Source organism: Hyperolius riggenbachi, chromosome 4 (assembly GCF_040937935.1).
Source record: "Hyperolius riggenbachi isolate aHypRig1 chromosome 4, aHypRig1.pri, whole genome shotgun sequence".
Classification (NCBI taxonomy): Eukaryota; Metazoa; Chordata; class Amphibia; order Anura; family Hyperoliidae; genus Hyperolius; species Hyperolius riggenbachi.
This window is the reverse complement of record NC_090649.1, coordinates 304,106,713-304,129,297: the sequence shown is the minus strand read 5'-3', so window position 1 is coordinate 304,129,297 and position 22,585 is coordinate 304,106,713. Positions and strand designations below refer to the sequence as shown.

Here is a 22,585-nt window from a genome sequence, read left to right as displayed (position 1 = left end):
TGACTTTGTATTCAACCAGAAAAAAATTGTAGATAACTATTCAGTGCACAGCAAACTTTATTTACTGTTTGTATTACCAGCAAAAATAGATTTAATTATGAAAGTGTGAGTGTTAATAATAAAAAAGAATTTAATATTATAAAAGTAATTTAAATCATACAGCGAGATGATGTTGAATATATCTTAAAGGGTTCAGTATAGTAGTTTATATTTCAAATATGTTTATTGTTAATGAAAAATATATCACTGTTTGCAGCGGGAAACAAATTAATGTGAACCAAATAGTTATGCTTTAAAGAGGAGCTGTTAGGTATAGGGTCTCAGACAGGGCCGGCCTTTGACCTGAGCGACCGGTGCGATCGCTCAGGGCGCCGGCTTCCAGGGGGCGCTCCTGCCGCCTGTGTTTTAATGCGGAGCTGCGGCCCCGGCTGGGTCCGTCTCGCTCCGCCCCCTGGTGCCGCTGCTGGGGGGCAAAGTTGGCAAACATGCTGCCCGTGATAGAGGGGGAGCCGCGGGGAGGGCAGCCCGACCTCTCCCTCCCTTTCTCTCCGGGCCGCCCTCCGTGCTCCCCCCTCCAATGCAAACTGCAAAGAGAACAACTCACCTCCCTGGTTCCGATCGCTGGCGCCTCTCACTTGCCGCTGGTCTCCTCTTCTACATTGTCACTGATGCACACTAAACTTCCTGCTTAACAGGAAGTTTAGTGTGCATCAGTGACAATGTAGAAGAGGAGACCAGCGGCAAGTGAGAGGCGCCGGCGATCGGATCCAGGGAGGGAGGTGAGTTGTTCTCTCTGCAGTTTGCATTGGAGGGGGGAGCACGGAGGGCGGCCCGGAGAGGAAGGGAGGGAGAGGTCGGGCTGCCCTCCCCGCGGCTCCCCCTCCACTCTGAGGGGGAGGGGCACCTACCTATTTAATCTATACTGGGGGCAGCTACCTATATAGCCAATACTGGGGGGGGGCACCTACCTATCTACCCTATACTGGGGGGCACCTACCTAGCTAACCTATACTGGGGGGCACCTACCTAATCTAACCTATACTGGGGGGCACCTACCTATCTAACCTATACTGGGGGGCAGCTACCTATTTAACCTATACTGGGGGGCACCTACCTAATCTAACCTATACTGGAGGGCACCTACCTATCTAACCTATACTGGGGGCAGCTACCTATCTAACCTATACTGGGGGGCACCTACCTAACCTATAAACCTATATTGGGGCAGCTACCTATCTAACCTATCCTGGGGGGCACCTACCTATCTAATCTATACTGGGGGCACCTACCTATCTAACCTATACTGGGGGGCAGTTACCTATCTAATCTATACTGGGGGCAGCTACTTATCTAATCTATACTGGGGGGAGCTACCTATCTAACCTATACTGGGGGGAGCTACCTATCTAACCTATACTGGGGGCAGCTACCTATCTAATCTATACTGGGGGCATCTACTTATCTAATCTATACTGGGGGCATCTACTTATCTAATCTATACTGGGGGCATCTACTTATCTAATCTATACTGGGGGCACCTACCTATCTAACCTATACTGGGGGCAGCTACCTATCTAACCTATACTGGGGGCACCTACCTATCTAATCTATACTGGGGGCAGCTACTTATCTAACCTATACTGGGGGCAGCTACCTATCTAACCTATACTGAGGGGGTAGCTACCTATCTAATCTATACTGGGGGCAGCTACCTATCTAACCTATACTGGGGGCACCTACCTATGGTAGATCCCCCCCCCCCTTAGTGTATATAGGCTACTAGTCTTGTAGATGTAGGCAGATTCCCCCTTTAGTGTATATAGGCTACTGATCTTGCAGTCGCAGATCCCCTTTTAGTGTATTTAGGCAGCAGATTCCACCCCCCCCCCATTAGTGTATGTGTGTGGTGCACTCACACGCAGAGAGGATGAATGGGGGGGGGGGCGCCAAAATCTGGTTATGCTCAGGGCGCTGTGAAGCCTAAGGCTGGCCCTGGTCTCAGAGAAAAAAAACACATATATCAGTAGCTAAATATTGGCTGTACTTACATTACATATGCATTTCATTGTCCACGTTTGGATTTCACAGAATTTTTATATAGTATTTGCAGAGAATGATGCTCCTGACAGCTCATGGCAGGTTTCATGTTTGTCTGTCTCCTATGACGCCAATTGTGATGTAATATCCGCCCTGATTCCTGATGATTCAAAGATCCTAATAGACAACACTACTGTGCAGTGAATATTAATTAGCCATGTGGCTAGGAACAATAGCGGACTCATGCAGTATACTCTAACGGAACATGTGCCCTGTAATTTTTTTCAGTGCTGTGATGTTACAAGCTGCTGTAACATGAGCCTGTAACTTCCCACTGTGAAAGCAGCCTTAGGGCGTGATAGGGAAATGAAGGGGGAGGACCCAAGGTAGTGCAGAGTGGGGAGAAGCAGCCCCAGAATGCTTTGCAGTAGGTTATGCGGCCTGGCGGCCTCCTTAGGGGCTTGGGAATAACCAGCCTTGCTGTACAGCAAGCATCAAAGTAAGAGAGATTTTTAACTTCAGTATTGTATTTGGGCTTCCTTCTAAACTGTTTAACACAGGAGAATAGAGGTTTAAATTAGCTTTTGCAGCCTGACAGTTACTCTTTAAAGCAGATATCTGAAATCTGAATGTAGTGAGAAGGAGTGCTTATTCTACATTGTTAAATTGGCAATTACGATAAGAAAATTCCTCTCTATCAAGAAGCCACCTCTTACTCCACACCCTTTTTTTTCTTATCACACTTGCTGTGTAGATAGGATGCCAATCCAAGTTTCACCTTCTCACATTTAGACAATGGCATCTTCTTTTTTTCTCTCTCAAAATGTTTCTCTCACAGAACAGAGAATAAAAAAGAAGCATTTGATGTTTTTGTATTAATTTCTATCGCGCATTAGGTATTGGTGGAATATATACTTTGTACTCTCAATTTTTCAATCTAACCAACTTTTTCAAGGTGTACAATCTTTTTTCCCAGCATTGTGACAATCTCGAACAGCAGTGATTGTTAAATCAATTTCTTCAAACATCCTAACCGAATGCAAGTGGTGCTCCCTATTCTTATTTGCTGGAAATGGTCACCCACCTTCACTAAAGCTTCATACACTCGCTAGATGAAACTGTGCCGAGGTGGCTGACAATGAGCACCTCTGCCAAAAATGTAGCATGTGTACAATGGCCCCTGATGCCTCGGCCAGGGATCAGCCAGGCGGGTTGATTTGGCTGAGAGCTTTGTTCTACCCACTCACTCTGCCTGCCACAAGACATCACAAGACTCGCACAAATTCACCACTCAGTCGGTCCTCTTTTCCCCCGCCTAGTAATAGAATATGCCGCTAGGCTGGTGAAACATTTGTACAGAGTCAGCCCTGCAATGCTGCTGACATTCCTTGTACGTGGAGTTGGGCATGATTGGAAGGACTTTGGGTTATCATGTGGCAACTATGTTTTGCGAGTATATTGCCTGGTGTGCTAGAAGAGTGTGCTGGTCTATATGAAGGAAATTGGATCTGGTCCTGCCGGTGCTCTGTTAGAGTAACCGTGCAGAACCTCAAGTATTTAGAATTGGAGTGCATTCAAACAACTTTGTGATTAAGTATCAGTTATACTTATAAAGGTGTTTATACCAAAGCAGGTAAAAAAAGGGCACATACGGCAAACAGTTAAAGCAGGCGCTACACAGAGTACAATGTTATTAGCTGCTTTTGCAGGGACCACAGTATAATAAGGGCTTATAATAGGAAATCTCAATATGAAAACCATAGGGATATTCATATAAAGGCAATAGAAAGTCTCAATAAGAAAATCATAGAGAAAGTCTCAAAGCGAAGAGCATAGGGAAATTCATTTAACAGCAATAGGAAGTCTCAGTACAAAAATCATATAGTGGAAGTCTCAATATAAAAAAAAACATACTGAAATTCATATAACGGTAATAGGAAGGCTCCATATGAAAATCACATAGCAGGAGCTTCCTGGCACCCACACTTCCCTGTAATGTAATGCTGCTAATTGTGACTTTGCATCATTGGGGTGGAGTTAAGGGTTTGGCTTCACAAAGGGCGGGTTAAGCACTTCCGGGGGAAGGGGGTTGTCCAGGGTTAGGCATCGGTAGAGGAAAGGTTCTGTGTGAGAGCTGGGTTAGGTCATAGTAAAATATTGGTAAAGATTATCGGAACTAAGTAGTAGAATTTTGGTATTTTTACCAATATTCTACTAGTGGCAATATCTGGTGCCCGTTTTTTGTAGGGGCCTTTATTATATGTGTGCGTTTATACTGCATTCAGCATCCTCTATTATATATGTATAGCACATGTGTATAAGCGCCAAGGAAACAAAGTGGCCGCTGCTGAGAGAAGAACAACGTCCAGCGTTCACAGACCGGTAAATTATATATGATCAGCGCAGAGTCCAAAAACAAAAGACGAGTCTTCAACAAAGAATAAGAGCAGGCAAATCTCCACCACACTAAATATTGGGATCACGGCACAGCTCTGCAATCATGGATACCCAAAAAAGGAAAGAGGCTTACCAGCTGGTGACAACCCATATTATAAGGTTGTATCAACGCTCAGGAAGCAACAGTCTGTCCAGGATTCACCAATTCAGCAATGATTCCTCTCACGAATGGATATATACGGGGCCCATGCAATGGGAACCCCGAGAAAGTTGCACGCATGTATGGGTCAGCAGTAAAGGACAGTATGAAGGTTCCACCTGTCTCCTTCCCGACCGGTTACTCAAACTAGCGTCATCCCCTGCTCTTATTCTTTGTTGAAGACTCGTCTTTTGTTTTTGGACTCTGCACTGATCATATATAATTTATTATATATATATTGCTGAGTATAATTTAGTGGACAGCGCCACCTAATATAGCTGTGCAGCGATTCTAAAAGAGTAGGGCATGTGATGAATGATACGGACGTCGGGACGATTGGCGATTCTGTATCGTTCCGCAAAGCAGAGCGGAATGACATTTTTTTCATTTTAAACGTACCACAGATGTCTTTCCATCTCTTCTGAGTGAAAGCAAACCCATCACCCACATTTAATTAACTTGTTCAAAAGAATTCCTTGCTGCCCATTGACACAGAGGTGTGAAAACCTAGCAAGAACCCTGGTATAATAAATCAAAGGGTGTTGTGGCTGGTCGCCCTTAGATGATAATTGAGCACCAAAAGTTCTTTCCAGCCAAAGGAAGCTAGCTTTACAGGAGTCCACTGACAAACGCAGACATATTGGCAACGCTGGGGAACAGGTTTAAATGCATATGGTTTTGATTTCGGTCTGTAAAATGAAAACCGTGTATAGCACAGCTATGAAATTGATATAGTCTTATTCGTTAAAGTCTGCCCAATGTGCTGATATAAACTTCATAACAATAACTTGTCTGGTTATTGGTGTACGACTCTCCTTGGGGACCGGTCAGCCTAACGTACTCATGCAAGATGTCATATTAATCGGTATTTTCTGACAATTATCAATCTGCTATCCACCTAAATATGACATGTATAGTTTATGAGTTACAGTGTTTCACAATTTAAGCTCAAAATCCTCCTAGGAGGAGGTGGACTGTCATTGGTGGGTAATTCAGAGGGGACAAGCATTGCAATACCCCCAAACCAGCTTCATCAAAAGCACATTGCCAGCAGGCGGACTTCAGTCCTCCATTTTAACATCATCTGGACTACAACTCGACCTGCTGCTGGGCAGAGGACCCCCCCAGCAGCCATCTTGGAACTGTAACATCTGCTTGGATTACAAAATATACCTAAAGGCCTATGATTCTGAAACCAAGGACTTTGCATCTCTTTTCCCAGAAGGAAATATCCCCACACAGACTGCATTTCGGCTAAGTAAATCTTTTTACAATCATTCCCTTTTATTTTAAGCTGTGTATATATGTTAATTAGTGTATGTAAATGTGTGTAATGCATTTTTGTTATTAAAACGTTTAAAAATCGTTTTACGGTTATGACCTCTTCCTGAACATACACAATCGTACTTACTCCTCCGAAAACTTTACCTTGTGTTCTAGAGTACCTTGTATTTATAACCTGTATGCTTGAATCGGGCACAGATAGACAGATCTGGAGCCGATCCTTGCATACAGCTAAGGGTTTACTTACAGTGTTCACAGTGTGCTAATATATTTACAGTCCTGTGAGGACTCACAGGTGGTGGTAAGCATTTGAATTGTACCTGTCTGGTGAATCCTTTGGAGTCAGGACGCTCCTCTCGGCTAGTCGGTTCATAGACTGCGAATCCACATATGGGCATCTATGTTCTGACTCTGAGTGATTGACCCGATCAAGGACCGGCCCGTCCAGTCTATGACAGGGCATCCTTAGCGCCTTAATTATTTACACTATGTTTTGCCATGGCTTTTTATCACAAAAATATAATCTAATACTGTATGTCATCATTCAGTTTTTTCAACATTTCATAAAAGCAAACTGTGATGTGCAGTAAAAAGTGTAACTTGGCTTTGTAAATAAACTCCTGATAGCACAGAACCTTGTTATTATGCTAAAGTTTACCCGTAAAGATGCTCATAACCTGTAAAATAACCATCCGTTCCTATGGAACCTCTGTAAAATAGTGCTCACTACTAGCACAGCTTGTTGTTACAAAATTTTGTTTCTAGTGTGTGCTGTAATGTGCATTTTCTGCCCATAGGGATGAATGGTAAACATGTCACGTGTGGTTTTGGATGTTTTCTTAATACTACATAAGCACACTATGCTACTTCATTCATATATCCTTTAATTACACAAAATTTAAACTACAGCTTAAGTTTAGAAAATTAGCAAACTATGACAGAAAAATCCAAACAGTGGACCTGATTCATTAAGGTTCTCCTAAGCTGGAAAAGATTTAAGAATGTTGAATATTCAACGGATCTTCTAAACCTCACCTGGATTTATGAGAAAAAAAATCTGGGCTATTAGGTAGCAAACATTTGCAACCCTTATCTCGCCCTTATAGCAAATTTGTGAGGGTTTACGAGAGGGTAGTAGATTAGAGTTGGTATTTCTGCAGCCACATTATAAGCCTGCACTGGGAACTCTTGTGCAATAAATCCATCACAGCTTGGATTACCTAGAATAAGAACTAGAGAAACCTTACGTCATCCCATGCCATTATGCAATATAACCTAGACAAGGTTTGAAAGCTTTTGCTTATAGAAGATGATGAAATCTGGTAGAGGCTGATCGGATTGTAAAAACCTCAAAAAAGAAAGATAAAAACAGCAATAAAAACAGCCACTGAGTATAGTATTACAATTACATTTGGGAAAACTTATTGTAGTAAGAGTGCACACAAGATTGCGTGGCCAACACTGTATAAGTAGGTGGAGAGATTAGCAGTTTCCATTCAGGTGTGGTACTTTGTGGGTTCTACTGCTAGAACTCTCTTCTAAAAAAGCTTTCATAGTGGTCACTGTCAGAATATCCTGTAGAATTGGAGCACTTATAGACATGGGAGGTACCCTGAAGTGATAAAAACAGGAAAGATTAAAAGAAGTGCTAGAATCAAAGTATTTACTGTACATCTTGGACAATTAATTGAGCCTAAATGGCTCCTTCATCCAGTAATAATGTCAAATGGTTGAAAGTTAAAGGGGCACTACAGCGAAAAACTGTAAAATCTAAAATATGTGCAAACATATACAAATAAGAAGTACATTTTTCCAGAGTAAAATAAGCCATAAATTACTTTTCTCCCATGTTGCTGTCGCCTACAGTAGGTGGTAGAAATCTGACAGAAGCGACAGGTTTTGGACTAGTCCCTCTCATTATAGGGGATTCTCAGGGATATATTTATTTTCAAAAGCGAATGTTTAGTGCTTAGTGAATGGCAGTTGCTCTGTCCAACTGCCAAAAAACTGTGTAGCAAGCAGGGAAGCTGGCCAGCATTATTGTTTAAATCCTTTTTAGGGAATATCTTTATAAAGAACAATAGCCTTGCTGAGAATCCCCCATGAAGAGATGGACTAGTCCAAAACCAGTCGTATCTGTCAGATTTCTACTGCCTACTGTAAGTGACAGCAACATAGGAGAAAAGTAATTTATGGCTCATTTTACTTTGGAAAAAACATACTTCTTATTTGTTTATGTTTGCACATATTTTAATTCTTACAATTTTCACCATAGAGCCCTTAAAGTGAACCTTAAGTCATTTAAAAAAAATGAGTTTTACTCACCTGGGGTTTCCCTCAGCCCCCTGCAGCCGATCAGTGCCCTCGCCGTGTCTCTCTGATCCTCCCGTCCCCGCCGGCGACCACTTCCGGTTTTGCCGCCAGGACCCGACTCTTCGCGTTCACAGCAAAAATATTGCCCCCTATGCTGCTATTGTGGCCAGGAGGGCTGTAGGGGGCTGAGGAAAGCCCCAGGTGAGTAAAACTCATTTTTTTTTAAATGACTTAAGTGCCTCTTTAAGCATGTGACATCTTTGCATGCTAACACCTGCACTCTACTCTCTTTCTAGTACAGACTGCATTGAACGCACACATCTTGTTGCATGAGTGATTAGCTACGCAGAGCAGGAATTCTTTTCAACAACTTCCCTTCATTTGCCCAATGGATCTATTAATTTCATAAAATGAGAGGTGTGTGCTGTCGGCAGTGACTGTCCCACGGCTGACACGAAATGGACCAGAGAAAAAGAAAAAATTCCCTGAAAAAGCTTTATCTGAAAGTGTTTGAATAAATTCCTTTTCTCCTACTTAAGTTGTAATTTGGCATTCAAATAGTAGATAAGAAATGTCTGGCATTTTATTTTACACAAATTTTAAATCATTTATATGTACTGAGTTCCTTTCCCATAGGGGTATAGGACCCCTAGCATCTGTGTAAAAATGATCTGTAATGGTGATTTTCATGCTTGGAAGAACAAAGAGAAATCGAGAGCCCAATATGGTGTAGTATTGTTAAGTTGGTTGTGGTTTAAAGCAAAATATTTAGATATACTCACAAACATGGGTTACCCATAGGAAACCACTTCAAGTTCAGGTGGGGAGAATTAGAACCTGACCCCACTCAGGTTTTTAAGATGTCGCTTTCTGTAGATAGGAAACGGGGTAGCACCCCTCCACCGAGGGTGGAATCAAGATTTCAGCAAGGCTTGGTGTACAGAGGCGCCAGAGTAGAGTAAAAACGTTTAAAAACCGTCTAAAAGAGGGGGATGTTCAGGTGGACTTACCTCTCTCGAAAATATAAAACTCAATTGAGTCACAATATATCAATACAAAAATTTTATTCAACTCCACTTAGTGCAACGCGTTTCGCAGGTGTGGTCCTGCTTCTTCAGGCAAACAGGAGTAGAACTCAATGGGTCTAAATGCAGAAGTGAGCGCCTCTGTCTCTGTGAGTCACTCACTTCTGCATTTAGACCCATTGCAGTGCAGGCCGTGGCGGTTTTCAAGCCCAGTGCTTTAAAACATCTTGCATGTGTATACATCAATCAGGGAGTGTAATTAGAGTACTGCTTCACATTGACACACCAAACTCACTGTGTAACGCACCGCAAACAACTGTTTGTGTAGTGACAGCCGTGCTGTACTGGTGTGCACCATGGCCAGAGTGCAGGCCGTGGCGGTTTTCAAGCCCATATCGTCGCCGGGCTGTGGTAGCTCAATGATAGAACAACAGTGACTTTCAGGTAGGTATATGCAGTGATGAGTATTATAATGTGCACCTGTCACACACAGACAGGTACAGAACAGGCTCAATGACACTGCATGCGCTCATGTAGGTAGGTGGGTGCACTGAAGTGAACAACAGGTAGTAGGTATATGCAGTGATGGGTATTACAATGTGCACCTGTCACACACAGACAGGTACCAGACAGGCTCAGTGACACTGCGTGTGCTCATGTAGGTAGGTGGGTGCACTGAAGTGAACAACAGGTAGTAGGTATATGCAGTGATGGGTATTACAATGTGCACCTGTCACACACAGACAGGTACCGGACAGGCTCAGTGACACTGCATGCGCTCACGTAGGTAGGTGGGTGCACTGAAGTGAACAACAGGTAGTAGGTATATGCAGTGATGGGTATTACTATGTGAACCTGCCACACACACAGGTAGTCACTGAATGTGCTGGGCCTGGCAGTGGCACACACAGTAGAAATTACCAAGGCTGTCTATGCAACACTAGTGTCAGTGGGACACACACAGAAAAAAAAAATAGATCACGAGAACAAAATTAGCTCTCAAAAGAGGTGTTGAGGGGTGCTTTTTTAGCAATAACAATCAGCCAGGAGCAAGCTAACAAGCCTACAAGAGCCTAACTAAGCTTTCCCTATGAGAGTCTGCAGCAGCTCTCCCTTCTCTAATTACTGCCGGCACACGAGTGAGTCCAATGCCTGACGCTGCCTGCCTTTTATAAGGGGGGGGCTCCAAGAGGGAGTGTAGCCTAATTGGCTACAATGTGCCTGCTGACTGTGATGTAGAGGGTCAAAGTTGACCCTCATGATGCACTATGGGGGCGAACCGAACTTCCGGAAAAGTTTGCGGGTTCTCCGCGATCGCGAACCCCTGAAGTTCGCCTAGAACCGTTCGGGCCATCTCTAATTTTAAACAGTTGATTTCAGAATTGGAAAAATGATTGTAAATGACTGCAAAAAATCTAAAGTGACTGTTCAGTTGGTTTACAAATGACTGATTCCATCCAATAAAATTACAAGTTTCCATTACTGTCATTTAACAAAAACAATTCCAATTAATCAAACATCCTTAAAGTGAACTTGAGGTGAGAGGGATATGAAGGCTGACATATTTATTTCCTTTTAAACCAAGAAAGTTGTCTGACTGTCCTTGTGATCTTGTGTCTTTTATACTTTTAGCCATACACCCTGAAAAAGCATGCAGATCAGGTGCTCTGACTCAAGTCCGACTGGATTAGCCATGTGCTTGTTTCAGGCATGTGATTCAGACATGACTGCAGCCAAATAGATCAGCAGGACTGCCAGGCAATTGGTATTGTTTAAAAAGAAATACATATGGCAGCCTCCGTAACACTCTTACCTTGAGTGCCCTTTAAGTTTATAGACTATGCATCGATGTGGTTTCTTATTAAATTAACCATTCTTTTGTACAGTACAAGAGTAATGCTAATCTGTGGGACCAACATAAACTTGAGATGGATTAACTGACTGTGACCATTTACAAACAAAACCAATCATCTTGTTGAATTGAAGAGCCAGATAATGTTGACTAAATTGAATTTTTTTTTAAAGCAACTGAAGACATTTTCAAATCAGTTGCTTAAAGTGAACCTCCGGACTAAAAATCTACTCAGCAGAACTGAAAAGGCTTGGTGTTTCCTTAACAGTTTCACAGCATCAGAACTTTGCTTTTCTTACCAAAGCATAATTTTTAGCTGCATTTTTAGCTAAGCTCTACCCATTTTTTCTCTGATGCTGTGCAGAGCATGATGGGATTTCCTATGTTGTTATTCACGTTGCCTAGCAACTGGGAGAGGTGATCAGGACACAGGACAGTTGGAACTGTGTCTCATGCTCCCTGTCACCTCCTTTCAACCAAAAAGATGGCTGCCATCATGAAATCAAACATTTGCCTGTTCTTTTAAAACAGTGTGGGTAGGAGATTATATTACCTATCTATTTTAATTAACATAACTAATGTAACTTAATGACAGTATGTTTGTTTAGGCTGGATTTCCTCTTTAAGATAGGCTGAGCTTCTGGAATCGGGGGAGGTTCTTTCACAGCAGGAACAGCCTAACCATTCCATGAGATAGGAGAATATTTCTGATACAGCGCACATTTATGCTGTACCTCCCCCTTGCATGGTACCACTGTATACAAACCTCTAAGGGGTGGAATTGTATAAAGCAACTCAATTTCTCCATTATTGTCGCTGATAAAATAGGGCCTTGAGGAGAAACCAGAGCAGTGATATTATACATCATGAAGGGTCCTTGACCCCTGTATTGATGCATACTAATAGTGTTAAAAATGTTATTAAAATGTGTGCAGAAGTGAAGGAGCAAAACAATTCCCCATCATCCATCGAAAAAAAAAATAATTCTTCTACTTACACCAATATTTAACCACTTGATGACCCACCCTTTACCCCCCCCCCTTAAGGACCAGCGCTGTTTTTACTGATCTGTGCTGGGTGGGCTCTGCAGCGCCCAGCACAGATCAGGTAACAGGCAGAGAGATCAGATTGCCCCCTTTTTTCCCCCCTATGGGGATGATGTGCTGGGGGGGTCTGATCTCTTCTGCCTGCTGGGTGATGCGGGGGGGGGGCACCTCAAAGCCCCCCTCCGCGGCAAAATTCCCCCCTCCCTCTCCTACCTGCTGCCCCCCGGCGATCGAGGCTGCACAGGACGCTATCCGTCCTGTGCAGCCAGTGACAGGACGTCCCCTGTCACATGGAGGCGATCCCCGGCCGCTGATTGGCCGGGGATCGCCGATCTGCCTTACGGCGCTGCTGCGCAGCAGCGTCGTACAAATGTAAACAAAGCGTATTATTTCCGCTTGTGTTTACATTTAGCCTGCGAGCCGCCATCGGCGGCCCGCAGGCTATTCACGGAGCCCCCCGCCGTGAATTGACAGGAAGCAGCCGCTCGCGCGAGCGGCTGCTTCCTGATTAATTAGCCTGCAGCTGGTGACGCAGTACTGCGTCGCTGGTCCTGCAGCTGCCACTTTGCCGACGCACGGTATAAGCGTGCGGTCGGCAAGTGGTTAAAGGACATTTCATCCATTATCTTTTTTTTTTCCTAATTGCCTTATTACCGTTTCCACACTTTTCTCACTCTCCCCACTTTCTTCTCTCTCCCCACTTTTCTCACTCTCCCCACTCTCCTCACTCTCCCCACTCTCCTCACTCTATCCACTTTACTCACTCTCACCACTTACAGTGGGATGCGAAAGTTTGAGCAACCTTGTTAATTGTCATGATTTTCCTGTATAAATTGTTGGTTGTTACGATAAAAAATGTCAGTTAAATATACCATATAGGAGACACACAGAGTGAAATTTGAGAAGTGAAATTACGTTTATTGGATTTACAGAAAGTGTGCAATAATTGTTTAAATAAAATTAGGCAGGTGCATGAATGTGGGCACTGTTGTGATTTTATTGATTCCAAAACCTTTAGAACTAATTATTGGAACTCAAATTGGCTTAGTAAGCCCTGTGACCTCTGACCTACATACACAGGTGAATCCAATTATGAGAAAGAGTATTTAAGGGGGTAAATTGTAAGTTTACCTCTTCTTTTAATTTTCTCTGAAGAGTAGCAACATGGGGCTTCTCAAAACAACTCTCAAATGACGACAAAGATTGTTCACCATCAGGATTTAGGGGAACGATACAGAAAGCTGTCTCAGAGATTTCAGCTGTGTGTTTCCACAGTTAGGAACATGAGGTAATGGAAGACCACAGGCTCAGTTCAAGTTAAGGCTCGAAGTGGCAGACCAAGAAAAATCTCAGATAAACAGAAGCAAGAAATGGTGAGAACAGTCAGAGTCAACCCACAGTGCGGCACCAAAGACCTACAACATCATTTTGCTGCAGATGGAGTCACTGTGCATCGTTCAACCATTCGGCACACTTTACACAAGGAGATGCTGTATGCGAGAGCGATGCAGAGGAAGCCTTTTCTCCGCCCACAGCACAAACAGAGCCACTTGAGGTATGCTAAAGCACATTTGGACAAGCCAGCTTCATTTTGGAAAAAAAGTGCTGTGGACTGATGAAACTAAAACTGAGTTATTTGGGCGTAACAAGATGCGTTATGCATGGATGAAAAACAACACAGCATTCCAAGAAAAACACCTGCTACCTACAGTAAAATATGGTGGTGGTTCCATCAAGCTGTGGGGCTGTGTGGCCAGTGCAGGGACTAGGAATCTTGTCAAAGTTGAGGGGACGCATGGATTCCACTCAGTATCAGCAGATTCTGGAGACCAATGTCCAGGAATCAGTGACAAAGCTGAAGCTGCGCCGGGGATGGATCTTTCAACAAGACAACGACCCTAAACACTGCTCAAAATCCACTAAGGAATTCATGCAGAGGAACAAGTACAATGTTCTGGAATGGCCATCTCAGTCCCCAGACCTGAATATGATTGAAAATCTGTGGTGTGAGTTAAAGAGAGCTGTCCATGCTCGGAAACCATCAAACCTAAATGAACTAGAGATGTATTGTGGAGAGGAATGGTCCAAAATACCTTCAACCAGAATTCAGACTCTCTGTGGAATCTACAGGAAGCGTTTAGAGGCTGTAATTTCTGCAAAACAGGATCTACTAAATATTGATTTCATTTCTTTTTTGTAGTACCCAAATTTAGGCACCTGCCTAATTTTGTTTAAACAATTATTGCACACTTTCTGTAAATCCATTAAACTTCATTTCACTTCTCAAATATCACTGTGTGTGTCTCCTATATGATATTTTTAACTGACATTTTTTATCGTAACAACCAACGATTTATACAGGAAAATCATGACACTTAACAAGGTTGCCCAAACTTTCGCATCCCACTGTATCTTACTCTCCCTACTTTCTTTACTCTCCCCACTTTCCTCACGCTCTCCACTTTACTCACTCTCACCACTTACCTTACTCTATCCACTTTCTTCACTTTCCTTACTTTTGTCACTCTCTCCCCACTTTCCTCACTCTCCCCACTTTTCTTATTCTATCCACTTTACTTACTCTCACCACTTACCTTACTCTCCCCACTTTCCTCACTCTCTCCACTTTCCTCCCTCTCACCACTTTCCTTACTCTATCCACTTTCTTCACTCTCCTCACTTTTGTCACTCTCTCTCCACTCACTCTCAACACTTTCCTCACTCTCACCACTTTTCTCACTCTCACCACTTTTCTCACTCTCCCCACTTCCCTCACCCTCACCACTTTCCTCATTCTCCCCACTTCTCTCACTCTCACCAATTTTCGCACTCTCACCACTTTACCTACTCTATCCACTTTCCTCACTCTCTCCACTTCCCTCACTCTCTCCACTTTCTCTCCACCAAAAGTGGTGAGAGTGAGGAAAGTAGTGAGAGTGAGGAAAGTGGATAGAGTAAGGGAAGTGGGGACTGGGGAGAGTGAGTCTCCCCAGTCCCCACTTCCCTTACTCTATCCACTTTCCTCACTCTCACCACTTTCCTCACTCTCACCACTTTTACTCACTCTCTCCACTTCCCTCACTCTCTTTACTTCCCTCACTCTCTCCACTTTCCTCACTCTCCCCACTTCCCTTACTCTATCCACTTTCCTCACCCTCACCACTTTCCTCACTCTCACCACTTTCCAGACTCTCACCACTTTTCCTCACTCTCTCCACTTTCTTCACTCTCTACACTTTCCTCACTCTCCCCACTTCCCTTACTCTCCCCACTTTTCAAAACACTTTACTCTACTCTATTTCTTTCACTCCTGTTTTTCTCCAAAGGGGCAGTTATAGGTCTGTATTTCACCTCCGCCTGCATCACTGTATTCCATCAACTTCAATAGATATGTGATTGTAATAATGTGCATCTAGATAGGACACTTGCAACTTTGCCTTATAATGACTTGGACTTGATGGAGATTTGCCCCCAACCCCCTTTGTTACAGGAGTATGTTAAATCGGAATGAAACCCAGCATTTCTTCTTTGCTCTAATAGATTATTTACAGCATATTATATACAACCAGCATTTTTACTAGAACAGCATTCAAAGGGTTACACAGGACTTAGAAGTTCCCTGCCAGCAAAGCTGAACGCATCCAAACTTTAGATAATGTTATCTTGTATTTAATTGTATCAAGGGAGGAATGTAAATAAACACTTCTCTGACACTGCAGGCTCTGCTGAACAAAGTCAGACAATCAGAAAGCATTTCTGCTTATGTTAGAACATGAATAAAGCAGTTATAAATAAAATGCAAAGTCAGCGCTCAGAGAAAAAAAGTGTACTTTGGGAACGTATAATTTCTAAATGAATAATACTTATGCACAAAAGCAAATATGATAACTGTATGGCATATAAAAAGTAGGAAAACATGTTTTTATTGAATATTATGTCAGGGTTTTATATCGCTTTAAGAGGGGGTGATAGATTACAATTTGAAATCTCGCCCCCTGGTGATGATGACTCGAAAAGACAGTGGAGAGAAAGTGGGAGCATAGCCTCACCATGGCTTAGAAAGTTACATAAGCTGAGTAGCAATGCACATGCATGACATCATTGACAGTCATTGCTGGCTGATGCACTTGTCACACATTTAGCCACAGAAGTAGCTGAAAAGTTAAACGGTCTCAGGCCGCTTGTTATAGCTCCCAATAAGCAGCACCACACTACTGAACCAGAATGTTTATGGGCTGTTTGATGGACAGCACTTTAACTATTGCATTGTAGACTGAATTCTTAAAGGACAACTGAAGCAAGAGGGAGGAGGAGGCTGTCATATTTATTTTCTTTTAAGCAATACCAGTTGCATGGCTGTCCTGCTGATCCTATGCCTCTAATACTTTTAGTTAGCCATAGACCCTGAATAAGCATGCAGCAGATCAGGTGTTTCTGACATTATTGTCAGATTTGATGAGATTAGCTTCATGCTTTTCTCTCGTGTAATTCAGACATTGCTGCAACTAAACAGACCAGCAGGCTTGCCAGGCAACTGGTATTTTTTAAAGGAAATAAATATGGCAGCCTCCATATACTTATTTGAGACAATGCATATGTACTGGTGTGTATTCTAGCCCTATCAGCTCATTGGACATACAATTTGCTATTATTATTTTTTATTAATATAGTGCCAACATCTTCTGTAGCGCTGTACAATTTACAAAAACATACAATAATGGGGAGCATAGATACATGAGCAGTTCAACATACCATACAATCAGGACAACCAGTGATTCAAGTACAGATACCTGCAATTGATGTCAACTTAATGTATTACTGTAGGGTGATCTTTTTAGGGAAAAATGGTACATGATTTTTTTAGGTGAATTTGAATTAGAATTGTTTACAAATATTACGGTCTCCATGATTAGCACTTATCATAATTCTTATTTAACCACTTCAGCCTACAGTGTCAAAAATCGTATGCGTCCGAGCAACGTTCACCTCCCATTAATTCGCCAATAACTTTATCGATACTTATCACAATTAATTGATCTATATCTTGTTTTTTCCGCATACTAATTACTCTTTCTTTGTGTAGTATATTTTGCTAAGAATTATTTTTTTCTAAATTCTTTTTAACAGGAAGATACGTGCTATTGTAATTAAAACTCATGTATTTTATTTGCCCATTTGTCCCGGTTATTACACCATTTAAATTATGTCCCTATCACAAATTATGGCGCCAATATTTTATTTAGAAATAAAAGTGCATTTTTTCAATATGTGTTTATAAGCTTATAATTATATAACTCATATTTATAAGCTTATAATTTTCAAAAATATAATAAGATACTCTCTTGACATGTATATTTAAAAAAGTTGAGACCCTTAGGTAACTATTTATGTTGTTGTTTTTTTTTTATTGTAATTTTTTTTTATAAAAAAATGTATTTGGGGAATTTTTGGTGTGGGAGGGAAACAGATAATTTTAAATGTAAAATAATGTAATACTTTAATAAAAAAATGTATGTGGGTGTAGTTTACTATTTGGCCACAAGATGGCCACAGTCAAAAAAGTCCTGGAAGCGTACGATCACGCTTCCAGGAACTACAAAGAGGATGGGAAACTTTTTTTTTTGCAGAAATACTGCGGTCTCTGATAAGAGGCCGTCGGTTTTTCTGCGGGGGACTTAGATCAGTGAATGGGAATTATATTCCCATACACTGATTGGGGGTAACGGCAGGCAGCGGGAGCAGGCAGCGGCAGCAGCACAGTCTATCTGAAGTGGTTAAGGATAAAATCAACTTTTCTCCAAAGTAACTTTTGCATTGAAATTGGTTCTCTCATGGTCGTAGACCTCAATACGTTTCGTGAATATAACTTTGCTTGTGCCCATTGACTATAATGCATTTAACAGAAATGTGTTATTTTGAGCCACTATTTTCCCCCAAGTATTCTCCTCGGCATGTAAATGTGAACCTTTCCTTAAATGACAGTGAAAAGAAAATGGCCATATTTGCTCATCACTACTCTCGTTAGTTGTTATAATAATCTGCCAATTCTGGGTAGAGGGCTTCTTCTTACCCACTAATCATTGCCGGCTAAAATCCAGGTTCAATTTTGTTTACAATACTTGAATTTCATAAATTTATACTGTTAATAATCAAAAGCAAAATAGTGTATACAATTATATTATATTAATACTGAATGGTTAAAGTCCAGTTTAATCTAAATGTCAGTTTTCAAAACAGTGGTTAAAATACCCCTGAATCAGGGGGAAATTAATGAAGCCTATGGTGGGCTAGATGACCTACTTCAGAGTCTGCTGATGCTGCTTGCTGTCCTTGGGGTCCCTCTCGTTCTCTTTACCCTGTCCTCTAAGTATTCAACAGGAACCTTCAATCAGATACTTTTCCGGAAGTTTCCCCAAGTGGTGCTCCATGTTTTAGAACTGTGTAGTTGCGAGTGCCTTACTGCGTGTGTTGTGTACAGCAAAAGGATGGATTCGTCCATGAGCACTGTCATTCACTGTGCATGTGCAGTTTGTAATTTGAGTCTGTGCAGCTCAGTATTGCTCTGCACCACTTGGTGGAACTTCCGGAAGGATCTGCAAGTAAGATGACCAAGTGCAATGAAAGGGAGGGACACTGTGGACAACAACAGCAATAAAAACCTAAGGGCCTGTTTCCACTACACATGGATTCTGGATGCAGAAAAACTGACTCCAATGAATGCCTATGGGCCTGTTTCCACTAAACGCAGATTTCCCATAGGCATTGCATCAAGAATCCACGTGTAGTGGAAACAGGCCCTACAGGGGTTCTACCCGTTCCAAAAACAAAGAAAACGTTTTTATTTATTGTTGTCTCTGTTCCCATGAGAAATACTCCCAAATGGTGGACACAGTAACTAAAGGCGTAAATAAAGTAGAAAAAGTAGAAAAACTCTCTAGAACAAAATTCAAATGTGAGGCTTGATGTAAGCTTTAAACAGCTGTCATGATTATGAAATGGACCTTAATATAGACCTAGTTCTTTATATAACACGCTGGTCGTCATCACATAAGACATGCCACTTTAAATATTCAACCATTTTCTGTGTTGTGAGTGAACCATTAAACATACATACAGTATACAAATAAAATAGATCCCAACATAATTCAGCACTTTACCCAAAGGTCTAACATTAGTGGATAGCAATATTTCACAAATGCCACATTTATCCTGGCCAGTAGCCGCACACACCTTGATTGTATTCATAAGCAGCAAATACATTGTTTCAAGTTTACTAAAACAAAATGTGATACTAACAGCAATCCTGGTGTGCAGAGAGGTATATCGCTCAATTTTAAGTCAATAACTGTATTAAAATACACTTTGTTTACTTCTAACTAATGAAGACAAATGAAAATCAATAAGTCAAAGATGGTTGTATGGAGAATGAAGACCTTGGGCTTGATTCACTTAACTGTGATAACTAAAATATCACACCTTATCAAAGATCACACCTTATGAAAAGATATCACACCTTATGAAAAGATATCACACCTTATCAAAGTTATCACACCTTATCAAAGTTAATATGCCTTATCAGAGTAGCATAGCGAGCGCTATGAACTTATGCTGGCTAATTAGCAATGACACTCATCCTGCCCTGAGCCCCTGTGGGTTTGTATGCTACTCTGATAAGGCATGTTAACTTTGATAAGGTGTGATAACTTTGATAAGGTGTGATAACTTTGATAAGGTGTGATATCTTTTCATAAGGTGTGATAACTTTGATAAGGTGTGATATCTTTTCATAAGGTGTGATAACTTTGATAAGGTGTGATAACTTTGATAAGGTGTGATATCTTTTCATAAAGTGTGATATTTGAGTTATCAAGGTTTAGAGAATCAAGCCCCTTATCTTTTCAGTGATTAATACATATTTCTCATTAAAGCTTGTCTATGTGCCCCTAAAAAACAAAATATACAAAGGGCAGGCCAGCAATCTTCTTCTTCAGGTGGGAAGAAACTTACTTACTTATAATAGCAATCATGATTCCAAAACTAACGTTCCAACGCAAATACAGATGTGAATGTCAGATTTTCGAACCAGGATTGTGATTTCCGACGAGGAAGATAAAACCATGAAGGGAAAATTTTAAAAGGTCTTAGAAAAAATGATTTAACCCTATCGCAATTTCCCAAATACAGGATAAATACTGCAGGCACTTTTTTTTCCGATTGGCAAAACACATTTGTGTTAATTATGTATTTAAAGTGAATGGGCTCTAAAGTATTTCTTTTGTTCTTGCTTCTCTAATACCGTCTTAATAGTTGAAACTAAGTATGAACTTTAAGGATGTACTTTGAGGATGTGAAGAACACTTACAGGGAGGTTAATATGGAAAGGCGCCATTGCATTACTGACTGATCCCCTCTTTGCATACTCTACATAACTGACTAAATAGGTAAGCAGGTCAATTCTTCTGACTGCTCTGGTTGAATGCTATATATAAAATGAAATCAATATGGCAGCCCCCATATTCCTTCCTCTTCAAGCTTCTTTTAGCCCTTTAAACTTTGCAAATTGCAAATAAAAGTAAATTAAAAAAAAGCTACAGAGAATATAATCATGTGCACAAATAACAAATACATGCTACACATCACTGACATATATCTATCTGATATACAGCATATGTTTTTGCAAATAAAATATAATACAAGAAACATGGGTTCTTATTCAATTCACATTTTCTCCTAAGTTTTCTCCTAGGAGATCATTTTGCATCTTCTTTTTAAAGTAACTTTTCAGCACCCTGCAACTAAGAAGTATCAAAAAGTAGGTGAAAAAGTTCTGTCAAAATTATTCTCTTGATCACTGGTGGCTTAAAAGTTTTGAAATTAGCCTATTCTCTTTGGAATGCCAGTCATGCTGTTGCCGAGAACAACACACATATAGAACATTGCTGCAAAGTATCACGCAGTCTGGAATGAGTTTTGTATTCCGCCCTCCACAACACAGCTCTTTTAAACAGAACTAGCACTTTTTGAAAGGCTAGTTTATCTGGGAGCTATAGAAGAAAAAAAATCCGCTCTGATGCATAACAGGTGACAAGTTGGCAATCCTGCTTCTGCAAAGCGTTCCTGCTTTTATCTGCTCCCGTCTTCTCCATTCCAGCCTCGTATTAATTGTAAAAGCCATTAACACCATTAGCATGCCTGGTGTAAGTTACATTTCAAAGCTTGTTCACCTAGCCCATATGCCATATGCCCAGCTCTCTGCTGCCTGTTTTCTTTCACACTCCTGCTTCTTGGGTAGGATTTTCCCTAGAAAGCAGCACCAGCTTCTTACAAATCTCTTTTGCGCTCTGTCTGCGAATTGTGAAAGATTTTAATGTTGGTTACCTGGAATTCTGAGGCTCTGGAACATCGGATTCTGTGCACAGTTTCTTTACCTGCAAAAATGAAATGGCCAATGGTTACATATATATTGATGGAAAAGTCCTTAACATAGCTTAGACCTACATTTCTATGCATATTATCAGTCTTTTATTTTTTGCAAAGTGTAGATACCAATGGCATTTCAACACAGAACTACAGTATTCCTGAAATTCCCAGACAACGCACGCTGTCCAAGAGACGCAACAAAAGATATACCGGGCCAACTTCTATATAGAAGACTTAGAAAGAACCTCTGTTTGCAGTTGGTAGGGAAAACTATTTTTTACTGCTGATTTCCTGTTAAAGCCTGCAATAATAAACACCAGATTTAAGGGCAAAAAGGGGCTAGCAGGAGCAAGTCTGGATATTACGACAAATCTATGATGGATCAATGGAAATAAAGTTAAAGATTAAACAGGGTCGAGAGACAAACTTTCCTAACTTGGCAAGCAAATGGAATACAATATAAAAGCATGATATATACGCTCCTGTCGAGGAAGAAGGAAGGAAGAAAGAAAGAGTTTGCTTTGTGAAGGTAAAAAAAGGCTGTAATACCATTATCAGAGCCTGCAATACTGTCAGCCACCAACAGATGGGCACTCTTCCAAAACCTAGCTGCCTGGACACACACAGGCAGATGCAAACCTTACATACAATCTAGCGCACTCTGTCATCCTAATATACTGGGATCTCACAAATCTGTAATCAGGAAAGAAACCTGATCACATGTTTACTAAACAATACAGGCTGCATAGGTGCATGCTAGCAAGCGTGAGTGAGACGCCCATATCAGAATTTATTAAGTAGTTCCTGACCATAACTAACAAGGCTCTTGATGAGGTCTGCAGTGATCGCCAGCTAACTGCCTTTTAAAAGACAACTAAAGTGATAAAGGTATGGAGGCGGACATATTTATTTGCTTTTAAACATGCTAATTGCCTTCCTGTCCTGCTGATCCTCTGCTTCTACTACCTTTAGCCAAAGACCCTGGACAAGCATGCAGATCAGATGTTTGACT

General features: G+C 41.4%; 1 protein-coding gene across 15 annotated transcripts in view; it reads right to left on the bottom strand.

Annotated features, from left to right (window-relative positions):
• EYA4 (EYA transcriptional coactivator and phosphatase 4) overlaps positions 1-22,585 on the bottom strand; it is a 481,052-nt gene that overhangs the window by 219,397 nt on the left and 239,070 nt on the right. For 14 of the 15 annotated variants that reach the window (XM_068231595.1, XM_068231603.1, XM_068231607.1 and 11 more), the window contains one exon: positions 21,532-21,581. In XM_068231595.1, the coding sequence (XP_068087696.1) occupies positions 21,532-21,581 (50 nt within the window). Of the gene's footprint in view, positions 1-7,755; positions 7,859-21,531; positions 21,582-22,585 lie in introns of those variants that run through there. The other variant, XM_068231596.1, reaches the window with a different exon arrangement.